Source organism: Polychytrium aggregatum (assembly GCF_025602895.1).
Source record: "Polychytrium aggregatum strain JEL109 chromosome Unknown BJ171scaffold_17, whole genome shotgun sequence".
Taxonomy (NCBI): Eukaryota; Fungi; Chytridiomycota; class Chytridiomycetes; order Polychytriales; genus Polychytrium; species Polychytrium aggregatum.
In genome coordinates, this window is record NW_026516219.1 from 245,815 (window position 1) to 272,497 (window position 26,683).

The 26,683-nt window shown below is 57.8% G+C and overlaps 10 protein-coding genes across 10 annotated transcripts; 6 read left to right on the top strand and 4 right to left on the bottom strand.

The window, feature by feature from the left end:
* Positions 1-755: 755 nt before the first annotated feature.
* BJ171DRAFT_567855 (NADPH2:quinone reductase) lies at positions 756-3,001 on the bottom strand (the record flags this gene model as incomplete). The annotated part of the gene is made up of 8 exons (XM_053113491.1): positions 2,661-3,001; positions 2,239-2,439; positions 2,074-2,098; positions 1,913-1,960; positions 1,677-1,774; positions 1,324-1,539; positions 1,154-1,228; positions 756-1,034 (listed from the first exon to the last, which is right to left on the bottom strand). The coding sequence occupies exons 1-8, from the start codon at positions 2,877-2,879 to the stop codon at positions 756-758; spliced, it is 1,161 nt and encodes a 386-aa protein (XP_052966894.1). The 5' UTR covers positions 2,880-3,001.
* A 58-nt stretch (positions 3,002-3,059) lies between these two features.
* Positions 3,060-4,210, top strand: BJ171DRAFT_90035 (uncharacterized protein; the record flags this gene model as incomplete). The annotated part of the gene is made up of 4 exons (XM_053115976.1): positions 3,060-3,532; positions 3,702-3,747; positions 3,850-3,952; positions 4,058-4,210. Coding segments are annotated over 2 exons (483 nt in total), but the record flags the coding sequence as incomplete, so codon positions are not given.
* BJ171DRAFT_581501 (uncharacterized protein) lies at positions 3,715-4,176 on the top strand (the record flags this gene model as incomplete). Its single annotated transcript, XM_053114111.1, has 3 exons — positions 3,715-3,747; positions 3,850-3,952; positions 4,058-4,176. 3 exons carry the CDS (start codon positions 3,715-3,717, stop codon positions 4,174-4,176), a joined length of 255 nt encoding a protein of 84 aa, XP_052966896.1.
* A 377-nt stretch (positions 4,211-4,587) lies between the features above and the next one.
* On the top strand, positions 4,588-7,522 carry BJ171DRAFT_567857 (uncharacterized protein). Its single transcript, XM_053113492.1, has 6 exons — positions 4,588-5,331; positions 5,499-5,657; positions 5,811-5,910; positions 6,134-6,250; positions 6,473-6,964; positions 7,134-7,522. Exons 1-6 carry the CDS (start codon positions 4,808-4,810, stop codon positions 7,221-7,223), a joined length of 1,482 nt encoding a protein of 493 aa, XP_052966897.1. The 5' UTR covers positions 4,588-4,807; the 3' UTR covers positions 7,224-7,522.
* BJ171DRAFT_503715 (ubiquitin-conjugating enzyme/RWD-like protein) lies at positions 7,523-9,324 on the bottom strand. The gene is made up of 5 exons (XM_053110887.1): positions 9,254-9,324; positions 8,543-8,682; positions 8,196-8,321; positions 7,924-7,997; positions 7,523-7,776 (listed from the first exon to the last, which is right to left on the bottom strand). The coding sequence occupies exons 1-5, from the start codon at positions 9,261-9,263 to the stop codon at positions 7,716-7,718; spliced, it is 411 nt and encodes a 136-aa protein (XP_052966898.1). The 5' UTR covers positions 9,264-9,324; the 3' UTR covers positions 7,523-7,715.
* A 917-nt stretch (positions 9,325-10,241) lies between these two features.
* Positions 10,242-11,398, top strand: BJ171DRAFT_503728 (uncharacterized protein). The gene has a single exon (XM_053110888.1). The coding sequence runs from the start codon at positions 10,560-10,562 to the stop codon at positions 11,097-11,099; it is 540 nt and encodes a 179-aa protein (XP_052966899.1). The 5' UTR covers positions 10,242-10,559; the 3' UTR covers positions 11,100-11,398.
* A 1,514-nt stretch (positions 11,399-12,912) lies between these two features.
* Positions 12,913-15,268, bottom strand: BJ171DRAFT_503737 (uncharacterized protein). Its single transcript, XM_053110889.1, has 4 exons — positions 14,867-15,268; positions 14,045-14,661; positions 13,597-13,798; positions 12,913-13,575 (listed from the first exon to the last, which is right to left on the bottom strand). Exons 1-4 carry the CDS (start codon positions 15,140-15,142, stop codon positions 13,036-13,038), a joined length of 1,635 nt encoding a protein of 544 aa, XP_052966900.1. The 5' UTR covers positions 15,143-15,268; the 3' UTR covers positions 12,913-13,035.
* Positions 15,269-15,574: 306 nt separating this feature from the next.
* On the top strand, positions 15,575-18,327 carry BJ171DRAFT_90214 (mannosyltransferase). Its single transcript, XM_053115978.1, has 8 exons — positions 15,575-16,130; positions 16,257-16,348; positions 16,509-16,593; positions 16,857-16,952; positions 17,067-17,460; positions 17,620-17,742; positions 17,844-17,925; positions 18,036-18,327. The coding sequence occupies exons 1-8, from the start codon at positions 15,706-15,708 to the stop codon at positions 18,224-18,226; spliced, it is 1,488 nt and encodes a 495-aa protein (XP_052966901.1). The 5' UTR covers positions 15,575-15,705; the 3' UTR covers positions 18,227-18,327.
* Positions 18,328-18,781: 454 nt separating this feature from the next.
* Positions 18,782-21,854, top strand: BJ171DRAFT_90114 (uncharacterized protein). Its single transcript, XM_053115977.1, has 2 exons — positions 18,782-19,393; positions 19,845-21,854. The coding sequence occupies exons 1-2, from the start codon at positions 19,250-19,252 to the stop codon at positions 21,750-21,752; spliced, it is 2,052 nt and encodes a 683-aa protein (XP_052966902.1). The 5' UTR covers positions 18,782-19,249; the 3' UTR covers positions 21,753-21,854.
* An 873-nt stretch (positions 21,855-22,727) lies between these two features.
* On the bottom strand, positions 22,728-26,634 carry BJ171DRAFT_503745 (uncharacterized protein). Its single transcript, XM_053110890.1, has 13 exons — positions 26,281-26,634; positions 25,852-26,071; positions 25,663-25,721; positions 25,414-25,537; positions 25,078-25,187; positions 24,900-24,954; positions 24,678-24,769; positions 24,553-24,587; positions 24,365-24,449; positions 23,951-24,171; positions 23,548-23,811; positions 23,307-23,406; positions 22,728-23,118 (listed from the first exon to the last, which is right to left on the bottom strand). Exons 1-13 carry the CDS (start codon positions 26,558-26,560, stop codon positions 22,949-22,951), a joined length of 1,815 nt encoding a protein of 604 aa, XP_052966903.1. The 5' UTR covers positions 26,561-26,634; the 3' UTR covers positions 22,728-22,948.
* Positions 26,635-26,683: the final 49 nt, after the last annotated feature.

The window sequence follows — 26,683 nt, forward strand, 5'->3', positions numbered from 1 at the left end:
CATCGACCAACTCTAAAGGATCATATTTATAGTTAGTCGTCTAGTCTTCGTTTTCCAAACGAGACACACACATCACCGTAGAAGATGAGCCGTTACGCCACCATCATAGCGGGAAGTGCGAAGTTTCAGTGTCTGGTCTCTTCTCTGAAGGACCCCTGCTTCGGTTGAAGACTGCTCTCGTTCCTGCATCCACAGGACGAGAACGATGGTTGGCGTGGTCTGATACGGTCGACTGTGTGTGTTCTCGGCTGTTGCTGGGATGCTTGTGGCCTTGCGGTCCTTTTTGTCTCAGTCGCACTCGCGGTTGAGGCAGATTTTGCTGCATGGCCTGCTCTCAGTATCTGCCTGCATTTTTGTCCGGGAGCATTTCCCGCTGGCACACCCACCCCAGCGGGAAGCAAATGATGTTTCGGGTTCGAATCCCACTCCATCGGAATTCAGCTTGCCGTTGTCCGACCTTTTAGCCTTGAGTGTGGTCGGCTCGTTTTTTCTACCCTCCTGATTCCTCCTACCACCACGGCGACGACGGGGCTGCGAACAAATCCTGCAAATGATGATTTGCATTTATTTCTGACACCTCTTGTTTGAGCTTGGCTTCACACCCAAGCGATGTACGGAACCCTGCAATGATCTGACACGCATGGATTGTTCTGTTCTCCCGTCGTCCCTGTGCTATCTCGTTGTCTCAGTCGGGGGAGGGGAGGTATAGGGGTGTTTGTGGTTTATTGGTGGGCGAGTGCTGCAATCTGCAGCATTCAGAGCTTGCTCTGGATATCGTCGAGGTCGACAACGACCTTGCCGTATGTTTTACGCGCAAGCAGGTCGCTGAGCCCCTCCGTCACGGACGAGAGCCCCTTGTATACCTTCGGGAAGGTGACGGGACGCAACGGCTGTCCGGTGTATGCACTGGCGAGCGAGAACATCACAGACAGATCCTGGGCGGTGCGGGGGATAGAAAGCACAGGCATGGTTATGCCCTCGTTCATGACGGAGTAACTGCCTGGGCTGCCGCCCCGTTTTGCCGCTGGCATCATCTGCTTGTCTTCGATTCACATGCCCGCATGCAATGGATGTCGGAAAAGCCGGCTGCTTCCAGTTTCTCCTGGGTCTGCCAGTGGCTGCTGCCCCAAGCCGAATACTGCTTGCGCCTTACCTTCCAGGCCTCGACCATCTTGTGCGGCTGGTGGACAGCGTACGCACCCCAGTAGACCCCCATCACCGATGCGCCCTGCGAGACGGATGGTCGTTGTCAGTATGTCCAAATGCCCCCCCCCTGCGGCCCCGTCGCTCGGGTGCGCTGGCTCCGAGGTCGCTGCGGCCCACCTTGAGAAGCAGCCTGTTGGTCGGGACGCTCTCGATGTTCCCGCCGGCAAATCCAATCACCAGAATGCGTCCGTTCCAGGCCACGCATTTGGTCGAGTCGTTGACGAGGCCGACCGGGTCGTAGATCACATCGGCGCCTTCGTGCTTGCGGCCCGGAATCGCGCGGGTGAGATCGCGGACCGTCTGCGACCAGTTCGCATTGGTCTTGTAGTTGATCTGAGTTGCGGGGGGGGGGGAAGCCATTGGCAGGTTCCAGAAGTGCATCAGAGCGAATGCTTGAACAATGACATTGAGCTGCCATCAGCCAGCGAGTCGACTGCGAAATCCCCCCTCCCTTGGTGCCATCGACTCACCACATGGTCTGCACCGTTGGACCGGCAGATCTCAAGCTTGTCGTCCGAGCCAGCCGTTGCAATCACAGTCGCGCCGAGATACTTGGCGATCTGGATGGCTGTGGAGGCAAGTGCATGAGTGTCTCAAACATCGGTGCATTGCCGTGAGAACAGTCTCGGGTCATGAGCCCCAGCGATCGTTCCCTGCTTCAGCGCAGACACACCCGCCAGTCGCTCTGCCCCATGCCCTAATGTACCTGCGAGACCGACACCTCCGGCGCCGGCATGAACCAGGCAGACCTCGCCTGTGTCAGCGTTCAAATGATCGTGGGGCCGACGGTTAGTTTCGTGGACAGCCATGCGAGTGTGGGCCGCTCAGCTCGATTGCAAGTACAGTCGGTGTCCTCATTGCACATACCAGGCTGGAGATTGGCTCGGAAAACCTGCGGGGGATAAAATTGACGAGACTGCGATGAGCTGCAGGCCAGAGGAGATGCGCCCACCCTGAATTGCCTGTCGTTCTGCCCAGACAGGTCTTGGACAGGTCTCGGACAATTCCCACGCCATGAACCAGGAACCTTACCAGGGCAGCGTATGAGGTCGGATATGTCAAGAAGATGCCAGCGGCGTCGCGGAGACTCATGCCCGTGGGCACCTTGTGGATGTGCTCGACGCCGCTGAGGACGTACTCTGCATAGCAACCGGTCTTGCCGTTTCCAAAGACTCGATCGCCGGGCTGGAATCCCTGGACCTTGGGACCCACGGCCACGACGACCCCGGCAAACTTGGATCCGGGTGAGCAAATAACAACATGAGTCCACAGCTCGGCAGGTTCGACGTGTCTCAGGGCGGCGCCGAAACCTGCTTCCATGACCTTGGGCCACTGCTTCGTCGACTCGCTACGGCTCTCGCATTCGCGAAGATGGAATATCGGTCCTGGTCGCGCTCTCGATCAGCACGGCTCAATCCAGCCAGGGCACTGCTCGTTGGTCGCCCAGCCCTCACCTCGGCTCCGGGGATGAATGGACGCTTTGGCTTGGTCTGGTGCTTGCCCGTGACGACAAGGGCATCGAAGAAATTGAGCCCGATGGCTGCGACCCGGACGAGCACCTCGGTTTCGCCCAGCGGTTTGCCAGGCGCGAGGCCGGGCAGCTCTGGAAACGAGGTCGAGACGGCAAGCTCCGAGTGCGACTGGAGCCACTGCGACACGACGATGGCCTTCATGGAGAAACCAAACAAGCAAACGAGCAAACGAGCGAGCGAGCGAGCGGGTGCAGCAGATCAAAGGCACGGCGAGGGATGTGTTGCTGGGCTCGCCTGGATGTGGAATGGAAACCGAAGGCGATGTCACATGTCGGCGGGCCATTCGTCCCGGCAGTGCCGTTGTCGATGTTTGTGCGAATCGCAACAGGGCGAACGCTCATTCGCTCTTTGTCTGCATCTGTCCTCGGCCTCGAGGTGTCTGCTGCTGGCCCTCGGTGCCGACCCTTGATATCGACCTTCGAGTCACCACCAACACCAACACCAACACCACCACCACCACTACGGCCTGTGCCCGGCATGCCCACGCTCCGGGTCGGCTTCCGGCGGGTCTTCTGGATCCTGGTTGCTCTCGTCGGCGTGATGTCGCTCATCGGCTTCATCAGCCTGCGAGACTCATCCAGCGACTGGTCAGCCTCGCCGTACCTGTTCCAGGCCCTCAAGCCTGCTGAGTCGCCCTTGCCAACAGAAGCCCCTGCGTCGTCGTCGCTGCTGCCTCCTCTGGATGAGGATCTGCCTGAAATCCTGCCTCCAGGCACCAAGATGACGATGGACATGCTCAAGTTGCGCTGGGCCGCCCTGCGAGAGGCGCCGCTCCACTTTACTATCGAGCACTGGTGAGACTTTGCCGCCGTTTGTCCAAATCTACATGCAGTTGTGTGAGGCCCTACGCGCATCTGCACGAAAGCTCCTCTGCCAGGACGTATGGCGGTGCCGATTTGCAGCCATACCTCTCCCGACGCACTCATTTGGGCATCCACCGGTCCGTCTCCATCTTCACTGCAGCACATCCTGAGGCATGTTCAAGGCTGCCTCCGACGCCTTCAGCCAGGTATGCGGCGATGGTTGCCTTGCTCTCGATGGGCTGTGTTCTGTGCTGGCGTCGCCGAGGCCGTTGACGCTGACCTCCGATCGGCACTCTGTAATCCTGCAGATTCTGAGAGAAGCTTTCCCCAAGGCCATTATTTCCGTCAACCCCGTCCCGCCTCGCAAGGGTGCCTTTGAGGTCACCCTCAACGTCGGCAGCGAGGAGGATGGTACGTGGATACTCTCACGATACAGCTCCTGTGCTCGAGCGATTTGCCAATGTGACTTGGCTGGGCTTGGCTTTGACAGTGCTCTCTCGCTCTCTCGCTCTCCAGACATAGTGGTCTACTCTGGCCTCAACCAGAGAATGGGAAAGTTCCCCAGCAGCGAAGCGACGTTTGCGGCAGTCGATCAAGGGCTCATGAAGGCTTACAGATCAAAGGCAGACCAATAAGGGCGACCTCTAGTGTCGCCCCGACGGCGGCCTGATTCTATTTGCCATCGTTGGGCTCTCCCTCGGCGAGCCGAGCCCTTTCTCTTGCTCGGCTCCTCTGCTTGCCCTTGGTCGGGGACTGAGCGGCGGCACTCTCGCCTTCCCAGGTCCCGGACCAACTCATTCTGGAGATGATGGTGTGCTCACTGGAAAACCCTTTGTGGATCTGACGGACCCAAGGACGAGGAATGCTGGTTCCAGGCCATTTGCTTTGGCCGTTTGGACCAGCAATTGTCTCTGTGTCGGAGACACCTCATTCTTGTTCTGCAGCGGTGGGGCGCCGGAAAATATGCGTTATTGACTGCTGGCCTGCTCTTGGTCCTCGTTGGGATCGTGCCAGACCAGCGCAATAAAAGAATGGGCGTTTGGCAATGCATCTCAACGACGAGCAAGTGTGTTCGTGTGCTGGGGGGTGTGGTTCGTCATTTCCACAGCGTCGTGATCACGGCGCATTTTTCTGTCGTCGTTGCCATTGATCTCTTGCTCTCCGATCTTCCACCGCATCATCCCATTGCACGTCCGCCCGTCTCCGGTGCCGATCTGTGATTCCGGCTCTCGCTCGCCATCGACAAGTCGCCGTCCCGCATCCGCCATGAGCTACATTCCACCCGAAGGATTCAAGCCTCCACAGGCTCTCTCGCTGCCCCGGCAGCCCAAGCGCAAAGACCACGCTCGGAGCAAACCCTCATCGAAACCTGATCCATCGCCATCGCCGCAACAACATCAATCTAGCTCGACATCGACATCGTCCTCGGCCGTGCCAACGCCCAATTGGTCTCAGGCGCCTTCCTTTGTGCCTTACGGCTCGGCCGGCGCCGGTTATCCGTTCCAGACGACTGGCTATCCGTTCCAGACCCACAGCAGCTTTGCAAGCATGCATCTCCAGCCCCAGCTGAGCTATGGACTGCCGATACAGACCTATCCGACATATGCCCTGGGATCGCCCGCGACTGGATCTCTGCACCCGTACTATGGAGCCATGTTCCCGGGCGCCCAGGCTGCTTCGTTCGTGCCTGGCATGGCTGGGACTCCCGCTGGCCATGGAATGACTCTGCCAACAGCGTATCCCGGGTTCTCTCCCGACCCAGTTCCGCACCCATCCGAGCCAGAGTCTTCGTGAGTGCTTTCGCTCGTCGCCGCCGCTACCGCTCGCTTTGCAGCCCAAGGCATTTTGCTGGCTTGGATCGTCATGGTGATCTGCCCGAGCACCCCGACTCCAATGTCCGATCATTGATCGCCTATTGGGCCTCGTATTCTCATCCACGACGGCGACACCTCGGCAGGTTCGACTGCGAGCCCTGCGACAAATCATTCAAGACCGAGGCGCAGTACAAAAGCCATATCAAAGGACACGTCAAGTGCAAAGCATGCAATTATGAGGCCCTGGCCAAGATCCTGCTGCTCCATGAAGAGGGCGAGCACGGCCTGGTTAACGGCGTCAAGTAAGCTGCATCCCTCCCTCCCTCCCCTTCATCATCATGCCAACCATGGACAGAGAGTCGAGCCGGTCGTCCATTGTCGAGATTCGATCGTCAATGGCGGCTTGCTGGTCGCCTATCACTAATTGCCGGGGACCGATCCCGGACTGCCTCCAGGAAAGCGCCGTTTGTGCCCACCAATACTCCGGAGGAGATTGCATCATGGATCCAAGCCCGCAAGAAGCGATACCCGACCGACGAGAACGTCCGACTGAAAGTAGGAATCGCTGGCATGGAATGTCGTCCCTTCGCTCATCTCGCCGTTCGCTGGATCGTGTGCTCGTTGCAGAAGCAGTCCGTATCAGCTCATGTGGAGCATGTGCGCACTACGGTGCCGTTTCGGGTTGCCAGCACGGCTATTCGATCGAGCGTGTCTCTGGCAACAGCGATGGATCGTGTACTTGTTGTGGGTGAGCTCACGTCGACTTCTTCTCTCGCAGCAACGGCACGAGGAAGAAGAGATCAAGAAGGGCAAGGTCCTCTCGGTTTCCAAACGGAAGATTGTCCAGAAGCACAGCTGCGAGGCTGATTCCAAGCGATCCAAGACCGAGCCTGAGGTGGGCCATCCAGTTGTGAGACTATCGGGGATATGTTTTGTGCGCTGAGCAAGCATCAAGGACAGTCCCGGTCGTGCAGTTCTTGGTACCAAGTCGCGGCTCTCGCTGGCCTCCTGGATGGCACCTTTGAATCCGACACTTGCCCCGCCATCGTTGAAAGCGATCGAGCAACGTCGTGGCTATGAATGCGAACTAATATGCCGCTATCCCATGTCTCGACAGAGCTCAAAGCCAAGCGACAATCCGCTTTCGATGCTCTCGAGCTACGATTCAAACGATGAATCGGACGGCAAGAGTAGTTCCAACAGCAGCGACAGCGATGCAGACAGCGATGATGGCGGCAGTGACAAGGCGGAGATCGACCAAGGCGACAATGAAGATGACAACAGCGACCGCGACCAGTCTTCCAAACGCAAGTCCTCGGACCAGCGCAAGGACTCTCGTCCAAAGATCAACCGACCCTGTCGCTACTTTCTGCGTGGCCACTGCCATAACGGCGACAACTGCCGTTTCCTGCACGATCCCAGCCGACTCCGGCGCCCACAAAGCCGTGCTGCTGCTGGATCGCAGGGCGCTTCATCAACTTCATCCCCGCACGACAAGCTGAATGCCAAGCCGGGATTGGGAGACGATTCGGTTGCCGCCGCCGCTGCTGCTGCTGCTGCTGCTGCTGCAGCCGCTGAGCAGAAGCGACGGCCAGGTTTGCTCCGCATGGTAAGTTTTGTGCATGGCGGCAAAGCTTCGGCCCGCTCTGTTCAACCAGCATTGCTGCCATGGAGATCGAACCGGATGCGCTCAAGATGTGACTCTCGGAGGGCGATGGCTTCGCTCTCGAGACATGCTGCTGGTTGCTTCTAATACTGCATCCATACACTCGATTCAGCTGTTGGAGCAGCAGATTGTGCAAGAAAAGAACACTCTCTTGCAGTGCATCCGATACATTGTCGAGCACGACTTTTTCGGATGCGAGTGAGGATCACGGGTGATCTGCACAAGCTGGACAAGTTGGACAAGCTGCACAAGCTGGACGAGCCGGATTGCTATCGCTGCAGATGAATACGGGCTGCCCTTCGTCCCGATTCCGATTCCGATTCCGACTCCTCTGCCTTCATTCTCGGGGCCATGAATACACGCGCCCAATAGTCAGTCGTAATGATCAAACACAATCGACTCCATACCAAGTGACTGTCATGGACGAGCCATGATCAAAGCCACAAGTGTGGTCCAATGGCACCGTGGCTGCTCGGAGCCCAGAACGCTGCGCAAGGAAGGCAATTTCTTGTAGGAGCTGTATTCCTCGGCAGTTTAGTTTCCCATCAAACACTTTGGTTGTCAGACCAACACATTGCAGGGCCCTCGATGCTGCCCCAAACGGGGTATCCGACCCCGATAGGCGGGGGGGGGCTTCGCTCCCAGGACGGGGTGAAGCTGCTCCCTGACTGAGCCTGGCTTGGGTACTATTTGCTCAGAAGGTAGTTCCTTCAGCGGGCTGGGGCAGCTTCTTGTTGGCGGGGTTGGCCATCTCTCTGCACACGGCGGGTCGTCCGGGCAAATGATGGAAACGGTGAGTGCAATGTTGCCGGGTCCTCGCTCCGATCAGGTCGGCCGGGCTCGAGCCCGCGACCAGATGCAAACGCCGCACTGCATCACAGCCCAGTTTGTGCTCTACTTACTTGCGGAGCTCGGTGAGGATGGTCTCCATTGAGTAGGTTCGCTTCCAGCTGTCGAGGCAGGGCAGGCGCTCGACCTGTGAATCAACAAAGTTCGTTGATGGAAAGCCAGATATGCCACAGAGAAAGCAAGACACATCAGATGGTGCGCGGATGATCAGTTGGCGCTGGGCTGCAACAATGCTCTGTCGACTCTGAGAGGACACTGTCCCAGCCATTGCCGTCGAGTGTTCACTGCTCGCCGTCCAGGCTGCTGATGGCCGAGGAGACACTACCTTTCCGTTCTGCGCATTGACGTTGGGCAAGTTGATGCGCGAGACAAAGGCAACCAGCGGGGGTCTGTCAGGGTACTGCTCGCCGCATTCAATTTTCAGGCTGTAGATTCGGTTTTCGTGGACAGTCTGAGGGAGTGAAGAGCGGAAAGGGCAGATCATGGTTAGAGGAGACCCGGCCGAGGCAGAGGCAGAGGCAGCGATGCTATCGGGGGCAAGTGTCTGGCCATATCAACAACAACGACGACCACACAGCACTCCATCGACACAATAGGCGAATGCGATCCTGTCGCTGCTCAAGCGATCCAATAGTGACCGGTGGCGGCCATTGCTACAGCATCGGTACATACGTGGCCGGGTCCGATGATGGTTCCGTGCCAGTGGGTCATGAGCAGATCGTCTCCGTCGGCGAGGCCGTAGCTGATGTTTCCATCGCCAATGCCCTTCTCGCCCTTCTCCAATTCTTCCAGAAGACGGAAATTGCGGGGAACTGCGGGTCCAGAGAGCCAAAGCGGAGCCGGCAGGCAGGCAGGCGAAAGCAGCCCCGCCGAGATCGACCCAGGCGAAGCGAGAAGCAAGCAAGAGCGATAAGGTCAGACGACAGTAAAACGAGGCTCGATTTGAAGCCCACGCGAGAGCCATCCAGATCATGGACGGGGATTGCGGATGCATTTGCTATTGGGCTGCAGAGATTCCAGCGTCGCTCGTCGATGCCCCTCCTTTGGCATATTGCATTTCGGACAGCGATCTCTGTTCCCGCCGCCGCCGCTCGGTGCTCGGTGCTTGCCGTTGGATAGTGCCCGGCACCTGCGACCCGGATCGATCTGAATCAGATCGCCCCAGAAGCGCATCGGACATCCCCAATTGCTGTGGCGTCGACGTTCAGCGAGCTACAGAGGGATCCGACAGGATCGGCGGACGGCGACCAGAGACGCTTCTGATGGCCGCCAAGGAGGCCGCATAGCGCGGAGCGGTCCGCTTTTCCGGCTCGCTAGAGCAGCGCCGACTAGAATCGCACAAAGGCAGCAGTCACAACCACAGCAGCCGCGGGTATCCTGTACCTGTAGCCATGGCGGGATCGGTGTCGCTGGTGATGGTTTGCAGGGGTGGATGAAGACGAAGCCGACCGCCACTATGAAAAAATTTCTTGTTAATAAAATGAGCGAGAACGAAAAAACGCGCTCTCGGAGCCACCTCGGTCGGCGAGAAGAGCAGTCTCTGGCGAGAGACCCCCGAGGGAAGGCGAGAAGCCTCTCGCCGTCACACACACACACTTTGCACAAGGGAGTCAAACACCTCCCATCGACCATCCCAAGAGGGATGGCAACCCCGAAGTGGACTGCCCAGAATATGGGCGACCCGGCATCCACTGTCGAAATGCACAAGGAACAAGATGCTTACAGTCTATCCAGAAAGAAACGGGACAGTCACTTTCTGGCTTCTGAAGCCCGCTGACTGACTTGTAGGCCCAGCGGGCAGGCCGTGAGATTGTTTCCCGTCCTGGTTGGCAATCTCTTTGTTTTGGTTGGTTTCGGGAGCACAGTCTTGAATACACTCGGTCGATCTCCTGTGGCGATGATCGACTGGCATACCGAGATCATGTTCCTTGAGGCATTGATGTCTCGATCCCACAGCGTATGGCAGCTTGCACAGCTCCGGACAAAGTGTGGTTTCTCGATATCAAGATGCTCGACCTTCTCGAGTCGCTTGGCTTCGCGACAATGTGAGCACACCTGAGATGTGTTGAACTCGTTCACCGAGCACACATGGATCTTGGAGACGGATCGGTCTGGTGGTCGTCTCTGGTGGTGGTGGAACTGCTCGAAATACTTGGCAAACCTGAGTCTTCTGGGACTGGATGCATATCCCTTCCCTTGCTTCCAGGATGCATTCCCAAAGGCAATCACCACTTCGGTCTCCGGTGGTGCCTGGTCGATGACTTGCTTGCACATCTCGTGGACAGTGCGCTGTCGCTTGCCGTAGAGATCGAGTCGCTTGAATCGCCGTCGCCGGGTCAGGCTGAAGTACAGCTGTTTCTCCAGCATGTCTCCATCGAACACATGGTAGATGTATCGCAGGAAGGAAGACACCCCGGGGATCTTGGGGCTCGGTGTGGTGCTCATCCATTCCTGCAGACCAAGGATCTTGTGGGTGCTCTGGATCCACTTGGTCGCCTGGCTGGTGCCAGTTCGATGCTGGTACTCCTTGTTGGAGAACGACACAATCTTCTCGTTGGCACGCTGTGCCTTGGTCACCTTGACACCGTCTCGCTCCTGGATGGATGGTTGACCGGGTGCCCGAATGACAGCGGTGAAGATCGATCCCACTCCAGGGTCGATCCCGATCCATGTGATCCGAGAGTCGTCAATGGGACCGACCCTGGCCTGGATCTTCTTCTCGGGAGTGAGCTTGAGTGTCATGTCGTCCTTGTCTGTGGTTTCTGGTTTGGCATCAGGGTCCTTCTTCTCCAGGATCTTGTATCTGAGCGTGGTGATTGAGCACCCGACCCCATCGGTGGTGATCTCGCAGCCAAAGAGCTGCTTTCCCTCCTTCCTGGCACCAAAGAGTCTCGGATCCAGCTTGAAGTTGGTCTGCCAGAAGGTCTCTTGCTTTGTGGTGCCATTGACCTTGGTCTTCAGGTCGTCCCACTTGAGTCCAGTGCCAGTCTGGTATCCAAGGATTTCCCACAGTGCTTTGGTGTCGAGCTTGACATACTTGGCTCGGGCATCGCAGAGCGGGACCAAGGTGCACTGTGCTCGAGGGACATTGTGTCGCTTCTTGGTCTGGGCAAGCCGGTCGGTGAGGCGCTTAATCCGCTTCGTGTTGATGGTGATCTGCTTGCACACCTCCTCGTGCTGGGTCTGGAGTGCTTCGAGTCTGTCAGCCCCGATGTGGTGGATGGGTTGACACATCTCCTCGTTCAGTCGCCCACGCTCTCCTTTCAGATCTTCGGTATCCCTCGCGAGCCTGGGAATGATCATCTTCTGGATGGCCGCCATGAAGAGGGCCTCCTTCAGGTGGGTCAGTCGAGAGACTTCACTGGCCAGTTTCGATACAACTCGATACAGGTCCTGGTGGCTTTCGTACCGAAGCTCATACAACTGGTCGGCATGGTGGGCGAAGGATTTCCTCAGATCACCGAGGAGTGTCTTGGAGAGGGGATTCTCCATCAGCTTCATACACTCATCGACGTGTGTGTGCCGTTTCACATCCTTGGGAGCAACCAGGACCAGATTGCAGTATCGGCGTAGAAGGGACCAATACCGATCGAGAACGTGGGTCTCACAGTTGACTGCATAGGTCTTGACAGCCAAACCAAGGACCTGTGACCCAGTACCCTTTGGGAGGGACACAGGAGGCAGGATACACGACTTTCCCCATGTACTTCGGTACATCTCATATGTGTCGAGGATGTGCCTGTCATCTTCTGGGGTGTTTGTCCTGACACCCACTGTTCCTGTCTGCACCATATTGAAGCATTTTCGAACGAACGTGGGTTCACTCGACGACACAGTGGGGAGAGTGATGCCCTCGTCCAAGCACCGCCTGAGATGCAGCTCCAGGAGACGAGATGCTTCGTACTGCACATGTGTCATGGCCCAGACAGTCTCCTCGATCTTGTCGTGCAAGGTGTCGTTCTTGATGATGGCATCGAGGGTGCACTTGATGATCGAGTAGTCGGCCTTGACTTGCTCGTTTGGGCCACAGCCAGGCAAGGTAGAGCTCCAGAGTGGGTTATAGAAACGGCACTTTGGGGTGTTGCTTCTGGCATGACCCACTTGCTTGCACGTGGCACATACAGGGACCTTGGGTGCTTGGCTGACCATTTCAGCGACCGAGGCAGAGCCAGAGGCAGGGCTGCTGTCGATTCTGGCTGTGCACTTCTTGGTGAAGGGCCTAACATGGTTGGCCAGGCCACAGGAGGGACACGATTTGATAGTGGGCTTCTTGGCCACAGGAGAGTCATTGGGTGATCCCGGGTCGGGATCGGGGGGTGTCTTTCACTTGCGGTGAACCATCTGGCGAGAAAATAGCGACGATGGCTGGTTCTGCCCTTGGGGAAGAAAAATTTTCCTCAAATCCAGCGCATTTTGGGCTGGCAGAGATGCTCACAGTGGCGTCCTTGATCCAGATCCAGAAACGCATCGCTCGCTCAATCAGTGGGAAGACATCTTGTCAAGGTGAGTCTTGCCTGATAGCCAAACGATCATGTCATCTCGCTGACACACAGCCGCGCTTGACTAGGTTTCCAACCAGAGAGATTCAGATGGTGGTGGTTCTTGTCCGCAATCGGAGTGGAGCTTCCAACAATGATCCAATTGATCATTCTTCCACACCAATTGCCCACCACCACCGTCAATCGGCTCAAGACGATACCAAATGCCGTCAACCGACCATGGCCGGATTCCAACTTTTGCTGCTCCACATTCGACGTGACTTTCAGGTGACCGAGATGAGCAGCCGCGAGGGAGTCGGAAAAAATTGATAGTGGTCGTTGCCGAGAAGAAGGGAAAAGGAGCGGCTGCAGCCACCGGCCGGATCGATCCGCCGGTTGCAGCCACGCACTCATGGAAGGCAGCTCACAACAGCTCACTCGAAACGAAACGGGACATCGATGCATCATGAAAGAGCGAGATGCGGGGGACTACGGTGTCCTGATGACTGGTGCGCCGCCACAGCACGATGCAGCCGATCCGGAAAGAAATACGGGACGGGATATGGACACATGCATGGCCACTGTTGATGGCATCGTATTCTCAACATCGTGTTGATAGCGCGGCGTCGTGCGCACTTGGGCCATCCGCTGCTCCGGGTCCGACACATCGCCCTCCGCAGTCCCACATCAACCTTCGACAGGCCGATCGGGAAAGAGCGATGCGACAAAGGTGTAGCAGATAAAGTAGATCTCTTGCAGCAGCGTCCTGCGCGGGACTGCTTGAGCCTGTGCTTGGTGGCCGGCCTCTCCGTTGGGCTCTCTGGCGTCGTCTCCGGCGCCTGGCAGGCCCTCTTGGGCCGCGACTGGGCCCTGGATTCCTTCTGCACCGGCGTTGGCGTTGGGGTTCGGGTTGGGCTGCTGCCAACGGCGCTCCTCGCCAGCTCCAGCAGCCGGGATTGGATTGGGGTTTGGGTTGATGATGCGCAGAAAGATACGCAGCTGCCCCGTCTCTGCCAAGAAAAATACTATGGCGCCCAGGATGACGAGGACAATCCGCCAGGTTGATGCGTTCTGCGTTAACAGATATACCATGAGGACGAGTCTGCTCAGAAGGCCAATCATGTTGACGGGTTGGTTCTCGTTTTCGGGGCCAGCCAATGCTGCGGCTGCGGGAGGGGCGGCGGCGGCCGGAGCTGCGGCTTGAGCCGGTTGCTGCTGCTGATGCTGCTGCTGCTGCTGCTGCTGCTGATGCTGATGCTGTGGAGCCTGGCCGGGATGTGCGTCTTGTTCGTAGCGCGCTGGGATCGCCTCCGCAACATATTGGCTGCTTGGAAACTGTACTTTCGGTGCGGCGACAACCTTGCAGTCGCTGAGCGTGATAGTTTCGCCGAGTCCGAGCTCAGGCAGCTCTATGCTAGAAGCCACCGACTGAATCACATAGGGAACGCCGCTGCAGACCAAGTTTCCGTCACGGAGTAGTGGAGTGAGGTGGAGTGGAGTAGAGTGGAGTGGGGTTAGTACCATACGCAACGGTCGGCTTCGGGATATGCGATGAATGCAGCCATCGAATATCGCAGAAACAGAATCACTCGGAGACAACCGATGCATTGCTGACACTCGCATCAATGGCGACGTAGTCGAGCACGGATACTCCCCCATGGGCACTGCCCTCCAAATACGATTATCCAATGCTTACCCCAGCATAATGACTTGGAATGCACGCTTGGCCGTCTGAGCGATAGAGGACTCTGATCTGAGTCCGAATCGGCGATCAAACAACTCAAACTCAGACACGCAGTCGTCGGTGTCGGCCAGGCTACTGTCGTCGCCCACCACCCGCTCCGAAGGGATTGAGGAATCCTCAGTCTGCGCTCGATCGCCGTGGAGTTCTGACGACACCAGAGGCTGCTGTTTTGGATAAGAGGTGATTGCCGTCTGGGCCACATCTTCAGGCGATTGTGCATGCAGCGTACTTGTTTCAGCAGATGCAGCTTCGGCCTCAGCCTCGGCCTGCTCGATAAGGCTGTCGAGCGACGAGAGCGAACGTGAGTCCTGGACGGGCTTCCCGGCGCCAAAGAGCATCTCCGCTTGGGGTTGAGGGACAGTTTGCGGCGACATTTCGGCCACGGAGCTGGAGTGCGACCCGATCAAAGTGGATTCGCGGGAGAGCTGATGCGGCTGGGCAGAAGACAGAGCCGGGAACGGCGACTGAGGGGCGTCGCTGGCGGGCCGGACTGTCAGCGGCTGTGCAAGAGGCTGCGACACCCCGGGCTTGAGGACAATGTGAATGGTTTGAACCTCGAGCGGGTCACTCTGTTTGCAGGGAGAGGATGTGGTTGTTGTCAGGACATATCCAAGAGTGCCGGAGAAATCGCAGACAAAGTCAGAGCAGGAAGCACATCGGAGGACGAGGCTGGCACAGAAAGTACAAGCAGGCACAGATAGTCCCACTCGATGCGGGTGGAAGTGCTTGACAGCGCTTCACGATGCATCGTGCGCAAGCCAAAGCGGCACTGACCGACTTGAAGAGCGACTCGACCACAACGCCGTCGACAAGCAGAGCGCCAGAGTGGATCAATCGCTGGCTGTTGGCGGAAGGCTGGCCGGGATAGTGGTGATGCAGGAGGTTCTTGAGCTCCTGGACCGTCGACTGGCCCGGAATCAGAAAGGAAAAGTAAACGTGGGGGTGCAGAGGCGACTTGACGGTGAACTTGCGGTGGGCGGGGACGGCGAGCCGCAGGAACTCGGCTTCGTTCTGCTGAGCAGCAAAGACGACAGGATGCTGGTCACTCATGGCGGGGGTTGCACGGCGGGAGGTGGATCGAGGAGGTGGATCGAGGGATGTGATGATCGAAGAGTGCGCCGCAGTCGAAGAGTGTGGATCGAGGCAGAGCAGGAGTGCATCGGGGGTGGGCAAAGGTCAAAGGGGAGCACGAGGATAGCCACGCCGATGCAACGTCGCCGCTGTCGATTGGCCAGCCCTTTGTCGCGGCCATGGCTTTCGGGCCCGTTGCTGCCGACGAAGCGCAAGGAAGGGGCAGGACGGATGTGTCGACGTGGAAGGCGGATGCATCGACTTGGAGAGGGGAGTTAACGACTTGGAGAGGGGATTTAACGACTTGGAGGGTGCATTTAACGACCCGGCTTGCCAAGAGGGCCATAGACATTCGCTCGCCGCGCCAGCCATCGCTCCGGATCTGCACTGGCACCGCCCTGCATCTCCTCTGGCTTGATCTTCCTCCTCGGCTTTGATCTTCCTCTCCTCCGTCTCCATCGGCTCCCCCTTCGTCGGCTCCCCCTTCGTCGGCTCCCCCTTCGTCGGCTCCCCCTTCGTCGGCTCCCCTGCCCACCCAAGACATGGCCATGAGTTCAGCAGCCACCCCAGTGGAGATCTACATCCTGAGCGCCTTCGTGGCTTTCCTCATCGTCGCGGTCTCGTCGCTGGTCCGCTTCCGATCCTCCATCCAGCAGTCCATCCTGTCCTCGCGCTCACGCTTCCTGGCCTCGCTGCCGAGCCACCATGGCTCCAGCACATCCTTCATCATCGGCTTCTTCCACCCGTACGCCGATATGGGCGGCGGAGGCGAGCGAGTCCTGTGGTCCGCCATCCAGGCCATCCAAGCCAAGTACCCGACTGCCATCGTCGTAGTCTACGCCTGGGACCGCATCGGCGAAAAGGACCAGGTCCTCGTGAAGGTCAAGAGCCACTTCAACCTCGCCATCGACTCGGACCGGCTGCACTTTATCAAACTGAAGGATTGGATTTGGCTCGAGGCGAGAAAGTACGATGTCGCTCTCTGGCGTTTGCATCGAGACTCGATACCCTCATTCTCTGCTGTCTGTCTCCCTCCACACACGCATCGACGGACGTCCAAGGATCGCTAACACATCCGTGGCTCCTCAACCAGATATAAGCGATTGACGATGGTGGGCCAGTCGCTCGGCTCGATCTGGGTGGTCTGGGAGGCCCTGGGTGCCCTTGCCCCCGACATCTTTGTCGGTAAGCCACGCCGCCGCTGCTAAGATGAATGTCTGCTCGCTCTGCTGTGCCGCGGCCGTTGCTGCAGCTGCAGCATGTGGTTCAGTCGTCATCTCCAGCCGTTCTCGGTACTGCATTTGCATCGCAGATGTACTCATCTCGGACCCCGTCGTCTGGCCAGATTCCATCGGATGCGCATTCACGTTTCCGATCGTCAAGCTCTTTGGTGCCTCTGTCGTTGCCTACGTGCATTATCCCACCGTGAGGTACGTCGCCCCGCCACGGAGATGAGCTGCCGTCTCGATTCCGGTTGCAATCATGCCGAGCGAGCGCTCCCGATGTGCCTGTGATGTCCCAAGACACGGCAACTTCATGCCGAGACAGACTTCAATCGTGCCGACATGCTCGTTGGCTTCCTCAAACAGTGCAGTACCCGATGGATTATTGCTTGCCCCCTCCCAGAAGTCAACAGAGCTCTCCGACACCACTCACTCACCAAATACGATCCTCTCGTGCTCGATTTCCCTAGTTCGGATATGCTCCAGAAGGTTGCCAGCAGGGTTGCTGACTACAACAACAAAGGATCCATTTCATCCAACCCCATCAAGAGTTTTGCCAAGCTGTGGTGGGTGGCCTTGCGACGGTCGACTCCCGCTTCATGAGGACCCACAGCCAAGAAATCGCGATTTGAATCGAAGCCGAGCTGATCTTGTCTTGTCCTGTCTATCTCTCTGTCCAGGTATTACCGTGTGTTTGCTGTTGTCTATGCCGGCATGGGTCTCTTTGCCGACGTCATCATGGTCAATTCCACCTGGACCTACAACCACATTGTCTCAATCTGGCGCCGCCCAAAGTCCACGACGATCGTCTATCCTCCCTGCAACACCGAACGGCTCCTCGCCATTCCACTGAGCCGTCCCAGACAGCGCACCATCCTCTCTGTTGCCCAGTTTCGACCCGAGAAGGCCCACATGCTCCAGCTCGAGGCCTTCAAGCTCTTCCTGACGGAGAACCCCGAATATCGCGAGGGCGTGAACTCTGCCCAGCTGGTTCTGTTGGGCGGCAGCCGCAACGACGAAGACCAGAAGCGAGTCCAGGAGCTTGAGTCTGCCATCAAAGTCCTTGGGCTCCAGGTAGGGACGCTGATCCACCACTAAATTGAGTATACAGGCGCTTTGCTTTGTTGATATCCATGCCCGTGTTGCAGTTCGGCACTTGCTATCGCCAGCAACCCAGTCACCGCGGAGTGCACTGAATCGCGGCACTTATCCAACCCGTTGTGATTCCCACAGGGCAATGCCCAGATCATCGTGAACGCCTCGCATGAAGTCCTTGGCCAGTACCTCTCCCAGTCCATGATCGGCTTGCACACTATGTACAACGAGCACTTTGGAATCGGTGTTGTGGAATACATGGTGAGTCCTCGTCGGGATCGCAGGACGAGGCACGGCTGCTGTGGCTCTGGAGCCATGATGTCGTCGCTGTCGTATACTCACGACAGGCTGTGTTTTGAAAGGCTGCTGGCCTGATTCCCCTTGTCCACAAGTCCGGCGGACCGATGATGGACATTGTCGTTCCGTTTGAGAACGGCCCGACCGGTAAGCATTTGCTGTCCCGCTGCTGTGCCTCTGGGCCGCCGCTGGCTGCCATCTGCCTTGCCCCGGCCCCGACGCACTCACCCTGGCTGTCCATCGCCTCTGCTCGCCAGGATTTCTTGCCGAGACCGAGGAGGAGTTTGCAGCCGGATTCAAGGCCATCTTTGCCATGTCCACGGCCGAGCAGAGCCAGATGCGCGAGCGGGCCCGCAAGTCAGTCTCGCGCTTCTCGGACCAGATCTTCAAGGACTCGTTCATTCAGCAGATCTCGCCTGTCTGCCAAAAGTACTGTGCCAAGCCATAGATCAATACAGCCGATCGACTCTGGCCGTCGTGCTGCCGTCGTACTGCCGTCGTGCTGCCGGCATGCCCGAGCTGTTGATTGGGATATCCCTGCCCGACGCCATTGTCGAGTGAGGGTGGCTCAATGGAAGCTTCGACTGCCGCTGCCATTGCCGCCGCCGCTTGCGAACCAGTTGCGCACCCATTGCATCTGTGGCCCGCAATCACCTGCAGCGATCCGGTGTCGTCGCTCGCTGCTGCTGCTGATGATGATGCTGCTGCAGGCCGTTGCGGGCGGGATGCAGATGGCCGTTCGGGTTGGGCAAGACGAGATGCACATCTGTCTTGGGCTCGGTGATGGGCCCGCGATCGCATGATGCCCAGCAATAGGCGACTCTGCCCCTCATAGAACATCGCTCAAAGCCCTGCTTACTCGTTGCCGAATCCTCCCGCATCCCAAAGCCCGTTCGGCCACCGTCTGTCCGTTCGTCCGTCCGTTTGCTCGGTTGTCCATCCGTCTGTCCATCCCGTCTCCACAAGCACAAGGCTCGGGTCTCGCCCGCCACGCCTCCTCCTGGACCTGCGTCGCCCAGGCCGGCTTTGCCCCGATCTCCTCGCCATCGGCCCTCGTCTGCAAGCGCATCTCCGGGATTTGGGCCGCCGCCTGCCCGCAATCGCTCCGGGAAGGCATAGGCCGCACCCCTCCGTCGCTAGCGGCGCTGTCCCTGACGACATCCTCCTCGACCGGCAAGCCCGACAGCAACCGCCCACTGTCTCTCGGGCCTCTCCGCGCAAGCGCTGCTCCGGTTGCGGATTGCATCCTCGGCTTCTTCGAGGGGAACTGCATCCCCGTTCCCTTCCGGGTCGCATCCCCGCTCCGTCCTGGACTGCATTCCCGTCTCGTCCCTGGACCGCACCTCTGTCTCATTCGGCCCGTCCGTTTCGTCTGTTGCTCGACCCCACTTGTGTATAGCAGCTTACCAGTCGCTTTCGCAGTCAACCGGCTTGCTCAACCCAGCTACCTCCCGCCCAACATCCCTGCGCCATGGTCTCCTACAACTACCCCAGCGACATCAGCCAGGCCATCTGGTACTATGCCACCACCTTCTGTCGGCACTTTCACGGCATCCCCTTTGACGAAGCCGTTGCTCGCATCCAAGCAGACTCGTTCTTTCTGTATTTCATTAAGGTGAGGCACTCCCCTTTCTCCTCTTCGCTCTTCCTCTTTTGCATGGCTGGTACCCGCCGTGACCTTTCTTTGTCATGGGTGTCGGTGCCGTTGGTTTTGGAAACGGGGTTGGCCCTTTCAGCCCGGTTTTGTGGGTGGTTGCCACAACCTTGGTTCGATCGAGAGCTTTTGCTTGGCACATGGCCGTGAGCCCCCCAGAACCGGTGCCCGATGGCCCCTCTCTTGCCCAGCCGGAAGGAATGCGGTGCTGACGCTGATGCCGAGATCCATGGCTCCCCTGATGTCTCCGATGGCGTCTCCAAACGACACCTGCGCTGATGCCTCCAACCATACATCCAATGCCGATTGCTGCTCCCGTGTTCTGATGAGCCCATGTGCTGATGAGCCCATGTGCTGATGTTCTCATGCTTCTCGCCTACTTCTTCCTCTTCTTGTCCTGCCATCCCTCCAGAACTTTATCGAGAACTGCAACAGTCTGCAAAACGAGAACCGCCTGCCCCTGGGAATCACCACCGAGGTCCAGATGACCTCCTTGATCCTCGTGCAGCGAGCCGCCAGAGCCCGCGGCGCCATGCTCCAGCATGCCCACCGCCACGAAGTCGACCAGATCCAGCAGATGGCCGTCCAAGACATCTACGCCTGCTTTGTCGTCTCCTTTATGCTGGCCCAGAAGTGGAACATCGATGTGCCCTGGGACATCAAGGCGTGGGTGCTGATCGCCAACGAAGGGCAAGAACTGCTCCAAACTCCCGGCAGCGGGCAGCTCCATCCACTCCAGGCCCGAGTCCTGGTCCAAGCCGAGCGAGAGTTTCTATCCCTGTGCTCCTACGATCTCTTCATTCAGCCGGAGGAGTACCGCCAGTTTGTCGACACTCTTGTCCATAGCGAAAAATGCTGGCAGCAGGTCAGTCGCATGATGGAGATGGACTGGGACACTCTCCGCTCGACCTCGGCGGCCCAGAGAGAGAAGCGCTTGGGCAGGCGGCCCAAACCAACCGAGCAAGTCCCTCCGCTGCTGCAGGAAATGGCTGCGTCGTTCCCAGCAATGTATCGCCAGACAAGTGGTCCCGCTGCCGTGGTTGGGAATCCGGTGCCCAGCCTCAGCCGGTTCGATGCTGCCCAAATTGCCGCCCACCGAAGCGACGCTGCCCGATCCGGCGAAGCAGAACTCGATGAGCCCAAGTTTGATGCCTTTCGACTTGCTGCCCCAAGACTGGAGGCCGCGCGGGTCGACATGTCTGGGCTCGGCCAGTTCAAGCGCGACCACTATAGATCTAGTGGACTGCAGCCAGGCCAGCTCCGACCAGAGACGACGGCGAGTTTCGGCGCTTCAATTGTGCCCAAATCGCATATCCATCACTTGCACAGCTCGCAAGGCACTGCTCCTCACACTGCTGGCACAAGCTTGCAAGGCGACGGCACATACTATGGCTTCAAGGACCTTTTTGACCTGCCCGGGATTCCCCTCGGGCTCGGCTCGCCGCTGCACGTACCCTCTGCCGCCCTCGATTCCACCACCTCAAAGTTTGCATCGGCTCAGGCGAACACCGGCCCAAAGGACAAGACAACCGGCTTGGACGACATTCCCCTCAACACACACCACCCGGTTTCGAGTCGCAATCCTGGCTCGCTTCATTCCGCATCAACCGCCCACGAGGGAACTGGTCAAGGCAGCGTCCCCATCACTGGGTTCGGTATTGGCGGCATGAGCATTGGTGCTGGCACCCAGCACCGGGTTCCGTCCGCCTCCCCGCGACGACGATACCATTCTCGGTCCCGCTCTCTCGCCGACCTCCCAAACAGCTCGTCCAGCCTACTCCTATCCCCGCATGTGTCTATCCGCGACGGCATCAGCCCGGAGGATTGGTCTGTGTTCGACATCATCCCCAGTACCCTGAGAGAGATTCTTCATCCCCCCATGAAACCCATTCACTGCCACAAGCAGGGCCAGCTCAACGACCATGTCCCCTCCGTTGCCCACAGTGCCCCGAACGGCCACTTCTGGGGCACCTACCCATACGCTTCGCTCTCCACCAGCGCTGTCGTTCCCGATCTGGGCTCGGTACCTTCGCACCTACAAAAGCCTCCCTCACCCGCGCTGCTGCCGCCCTTACCGCCGCCATCGGCATTGTCGCGCCTGTCTCCCGGGCCAAGGCCAGCTGTAGAGTCGATTTCGATGCTCACCGAGAAGCCCCCGATGCTGCTCGGATTTGCGGACACGGATAGTGCTCGTCCCTCGATCCCGCGCCCGGATCAAGGTATGTGGATGGCTGCCTCCAAGCCATGGACGCACGGGCTTGCCGCTGCGTCGAGACCACAATGGGACAGCCACACGACCCTTCTCGATCTCGATGTTTGAGCTCGATTCGAGGAGCAGCCGAGTTGGGCCACAAGCTCCTCTCGCCTCCTTGAGCCGAAAAAAAAAAAGATCAAAAGTTCACACCCCTTCAAAAGGAAGCGTTTAATCATCGGGAATCTGTCAAATAAAAAAAAGAAGCAAAATCAAGGCAAAAAAAAAAAGTCAAAAGATAATGTCTCAAAAAAAAAAAAGATCAAGGGGAATATGCAGGAACGTCCAGCTTCTCAAAACCTTCAAGAAACCGAAGAGAAACAAGGGACAGCAGGCAAGGACCAAGGCCAAGATCGAAACGGTGGTCCCGCCTGTCCCTCGTCATTCATTCACCCCTCGACGACGCGAAAATGCCAGTCCAAGGGAACATTGCGTCTGGATAGGATGGCATTGTCGAGAGGGGGTCAGTCATGTCAGTCATGTCAGTCCGAGTCGGTAGCTATCTTCAGTACAGCCCGTTCCGAGCGCAACGGGATGGTGGCTTCCCCCAGTGTCATTCACGCCGACCACTTCACGTTGTTGGCTTGGGAGCACGGTCTTGAATACATCTGGTCGATCCCTTGTGGCGATGATCGACTGGCACACCGAGACCATGCTCCGCGAGGTATTGGTGTCGCGATGCGAGAGTGTGGTGCATGCATTTGATCGTCTGGACACCTCCGTACACAGTGTGTCTTGTTTCGTTCTGGGCACGCCGCAAGCCAGTATCCGATGAATCGGCAATATCGTCGAAAACGCTCCCTCATCTCCTTAAAGAATGAGACCAAGGATATGCAGCAACAATGGCATGACGGCCCAACGTGGCTAGATCTCAATAAGGCCCTATCAATGCACTTGTTGACTAGTCACAGCTCTTCTCCTTTCCCGTGATGTCCGGGTGTCCCGTTTGCATTTGGAGTGGTCATGGATCGATCCAGCGACACATGTCCGCAAACAACGGCGCCGTCAGCCGATTATGGCGGGCAGCTTGTTTCTGAGGCAAGCGGCCGTTCTTTCCCGGATCTCAAAGACAAGATCCCCTGACTCAACGAATGCCGCATCTTTGTTTTCTTGTAATGGCTGCTGATAGCAAGAGGACAAAAGAGACAGTTGTTGGGCGCAAGCCCAGACATGAATCGCAGTACATGAACCAGTTCGGCTGCCTTGTCTCGACCGAGCCAGCCAGGCCCTCCTGGATGGACGCGGTCCGAATCGGCCGGCTGTCCTCATCGAATCGAAACAGAGTACCGCAGCTCGTTGACAAAAAACGCAGAGACACATCCGATCAGCGCTGTCAGCAGCTTCCACCGCAGACGCACAAAGGCCTTGATGCCCAGAGACCATTCGAGATCCGTGATATCGAGCATGACGAGAGTGTAATCCTCGAATAGGACAGCTGGAGTTGCAGTTTTCGGAAAGGCGGCAAGACAATGTGCACAGAGAGTGGATCAATGGGGGAACAAGCCAGGGGTGAGTCAATGGTTCTGCGGTGGCCCCAAGGCTGTGCGTGCGCACTGAGTGGCCATTAACACAGCATCCAGTCCAACATAGATGACAAGCCGCTGTCTGCAGGGCTGTGCTCACCAATGTACTTGGGGGGCTTGTTGTACGGATCCTGCGGGTACTGCGCATCCAGTATTTTCTGTCCCGGCCCATCCTCGATCATGGCGATGCCGATGATTTTCTGCGAAGCATAGTATGTGTAAATCCGAGGGACGATGTGTCATGTCCGCCCCATCCCTCCTGTCACTCGTTTCTTCAAAAGATCGCTCGCGGCTTGATCCGGGCCCGTCTCCGCTGCGACTGCGACTCGATCCAAACTCACCAAACCAACGAGTTCGGAGATGGCGTTGCCGGGCCAGATGCTGACGATGGTCCAGGGTCGATTGTCAAGCTGCTCGCTCGTCCAGCTGTCTGGATCGTCGGTGGGCATTGCGGAATCGCCGTCCGTAGATTGCATTGTTGGTATGTAGATGTCACCCGGCAAGCCCATGTCGACGTGGACGAGGGCATTGTGCGGTCGTTTCTTGTGCCGTTTGGAGCCCCGCGGAGCGATGGGCTGGTGTGTCATAACGAGCAAATCGGATCTCTGCGCCAATGCGTAGAGGGTACTCTGTAAGCCATGTGTGGATAGAGACAGGTAGCTAAAGAGCATGTCACTCCCAAGCGCAAGATCGGGCGTGTGGAAACCAGCCTTATGTCGGATCATGTTATCTGTGTCGACTCACAGAGTGGTAAGGCGTCGCAAGGCCGTCGATCATCATCACCGCGACACTGCCCTCGGTGTTCAGCAGCGAGCCTTGGACCTGCAGATCCAGCGGATCAACTCGGGATATCCAGTGACTTGTGACATAGAAGCCGCCCGGGGTGTTGTGCTTGCCAACATACTCCAGCGTATGAATGTGGCCAAAGAAGACAAACGCAAAGACGTTGCCCTGCCGCGAGCGACCTACGGATGTCATTCAATAAGCAAACCAGGCATACAGCATCAGTATAGCCGAGCAAAATCACAACTTTTCCTCCTGCCATGGACTGCGGCCTGCACAAGCCGTCGATTGAGGCCAGGCCCCACCGACACCGAGACGCTGCAAGCGGAAGGCAGGTCGGTTTTGCAGTTGATACTACATCGATAGACAGCTCACCAACGACGGGATGCTTGATAAAGTAGAGTTCTGGGTCGTTCCGTCGGTGGATTTGAGAAAAGTCATAGCCCGTATGTGCTCGCAGCTGATACAGCCGAGTCGAAGGCACGCATTAAACCGGGTGCCAAGCGGAATGCAGGCAAGGCCGTGCAGAGCACCGGAATTCTTCACTGTTCCTCAGCGCTCACCATTTTGTTGGACAGCTTTTTCCACGAGCTAGTGTCTGTGCAAATTGCCGTTTGCAGGCAGATGAGGTCAGTAACGCCTACCAAGAAGACGGAGGCAAAGCAGCCAAGGCACGCAGACAACTCACTGTGGGAGTACTCAAAGATAGTCAGACGAAAGTTGATTGAGGTTTCGTCCAGGGGGGAGGCACTGATGACCAAAAAGGTGTTGTTGTCCTTGCTGATCAGAGACGAGAGGGGAGTGATGAGTGAGCGAGGCGGACGCAGTTCAAGGTGTACCGCCAGGACGACCGCCACGCAGATGGCTTGTTTGCCTGTCCAAGATGAAGTCGGGTGGCCCAGAGACTCACATTGGGGAATAGATCTCCGAGACAGCAATGATATCTATCGGAGCTTTGAAGGTGCCTGAGCATGAGGTGAGATGGCCGTCAGCATTACCGTTAAGGTAAGCGCGACGATGTCGATATTCATCCGCTGCTGGGACGTCCGCCCCCCCCCAAAAAAAAAAGTGCCAAGATTCGATCATACCTATCGAGGGACCGGCAATCGTTGTTTCATTCCAATAGACAGGAAGGAGATCGTCCAGGACGCAATCTGAATCACGAGGAAGGAATCGAAAAACTTTGGAATCCAGCTGCCTGCGATACAATCGGGGAAGCAAATGCGTAGCAGAGGAATGTGAGTCGCCTTGCGCCATCACAAACCAACACACACCAGCTCGGCGGACCCTGTCCGACAAGAACGGCATCGCACCACGGCAATTGGGGGGGGGTGTTGATGGGACTGCGAGATGCTGGGCATGGTTGGCCTTGGCTGTCCCTGGTAGGGGAATGGCCCCGGGCTGTCCGCTCCGTCTTGGCCCACCTTTCGTAAATCAGCTTGCCATCGAGGCCGATGGAAAGTGCCTCGACCGGCGTATTGCCCTTGTAGTTGTAGTTGTGAACATGCACCCCGGTGCCAGGTTCAGGAGCCTTGTCGCTCCAGCAGTCTGAAAGGATCCACCAGGGATGTCAGAAGCCCTGATCCAGGACCAGGTCAGCGACACTGCCCCCCAGCAACCGAAGAGCCTATCCATTCAGAGCCGTCATACGGCGGCGGCATAGATGTACTTGCCGACACAACTGGGCAAAGGATCCTGTCCTGAGCAGAACTGCAAGGTCTTGCCATGGTATCTGTGGCGTGGAGTGTCCCCAAGCAAAGTGTCAAATCGGCTGCCAAAGCAGTGGGCTGGCGGACCCACGGGCTGTCCTGCACAATCTCCTGGATAATCCATGCCACAGCGCCTTCTGTCCGATACCGTACTCGATCGTTTCACCATCCGGATAGGTGTGATAGGATATGGAGATGATTGGGCGGAACGAGGCATCGACCGACGACGAGACCTGGTCGACAATGCCGTGAATGGTGTGCTGATCGACCAGCTTGGGCACTACTTCCGATATATGGTCAAAGGCATCATTGGATGTGCTCTCCGCGGTTGGAGCCAGGGCAGAGAGCGGGACCATGAAAGTTTGGAGCGAGGCTGCGGGATGGACAAGCACCACAGGAGGCAGAACGAGCAAGGCAAAATCGAGCCGAACGCAGGTCAATACAGGCGAGTGAATCGAGACAGATGGGAATACAGTGCAGGGAGCAAGCGCTGCTCCAGAGTGCCGAAGGATGCAGAGATTCTGTCGGCGTTGTCTGCTTCCTCTTCCGCTCCCATGCAACACTGGGTCGAAGGGGACACACCGTTCGCTTGGCGGATGTGCTTTCTGTCCGAGGTCGGCTGTGTGAGCCACGAGAGCTGGAGATGGCTTTGGTCGGCAGAGAGGCCAAAGTACTGCAGCCGGGTGTCGGGATGGCTCCGGGAAGCGATATCGGTGGCCGAGTAACCTTCCAGGTCATAGGGCCTCAGGATGTGGGCCGATTTGACCCGGGGCAGCGGAAAGGGAGGGGCGTTGATCAAGAAAATTGTTCCAAGGAAGAGAATGCCAAGGACGCCCACGATGGCGGCGTTGGTGAATGCCATGGCTCCCGGCGGCGTAGAGCGCTCGTCCAGCCGGCAGGGGTTTGGCGGGTCGGCAAGTGTCAGGCAGATCGAGTCCAAGCGAGGAGGAGGAGACAGGCAGCACGACAACGAGGATGCCTTGGG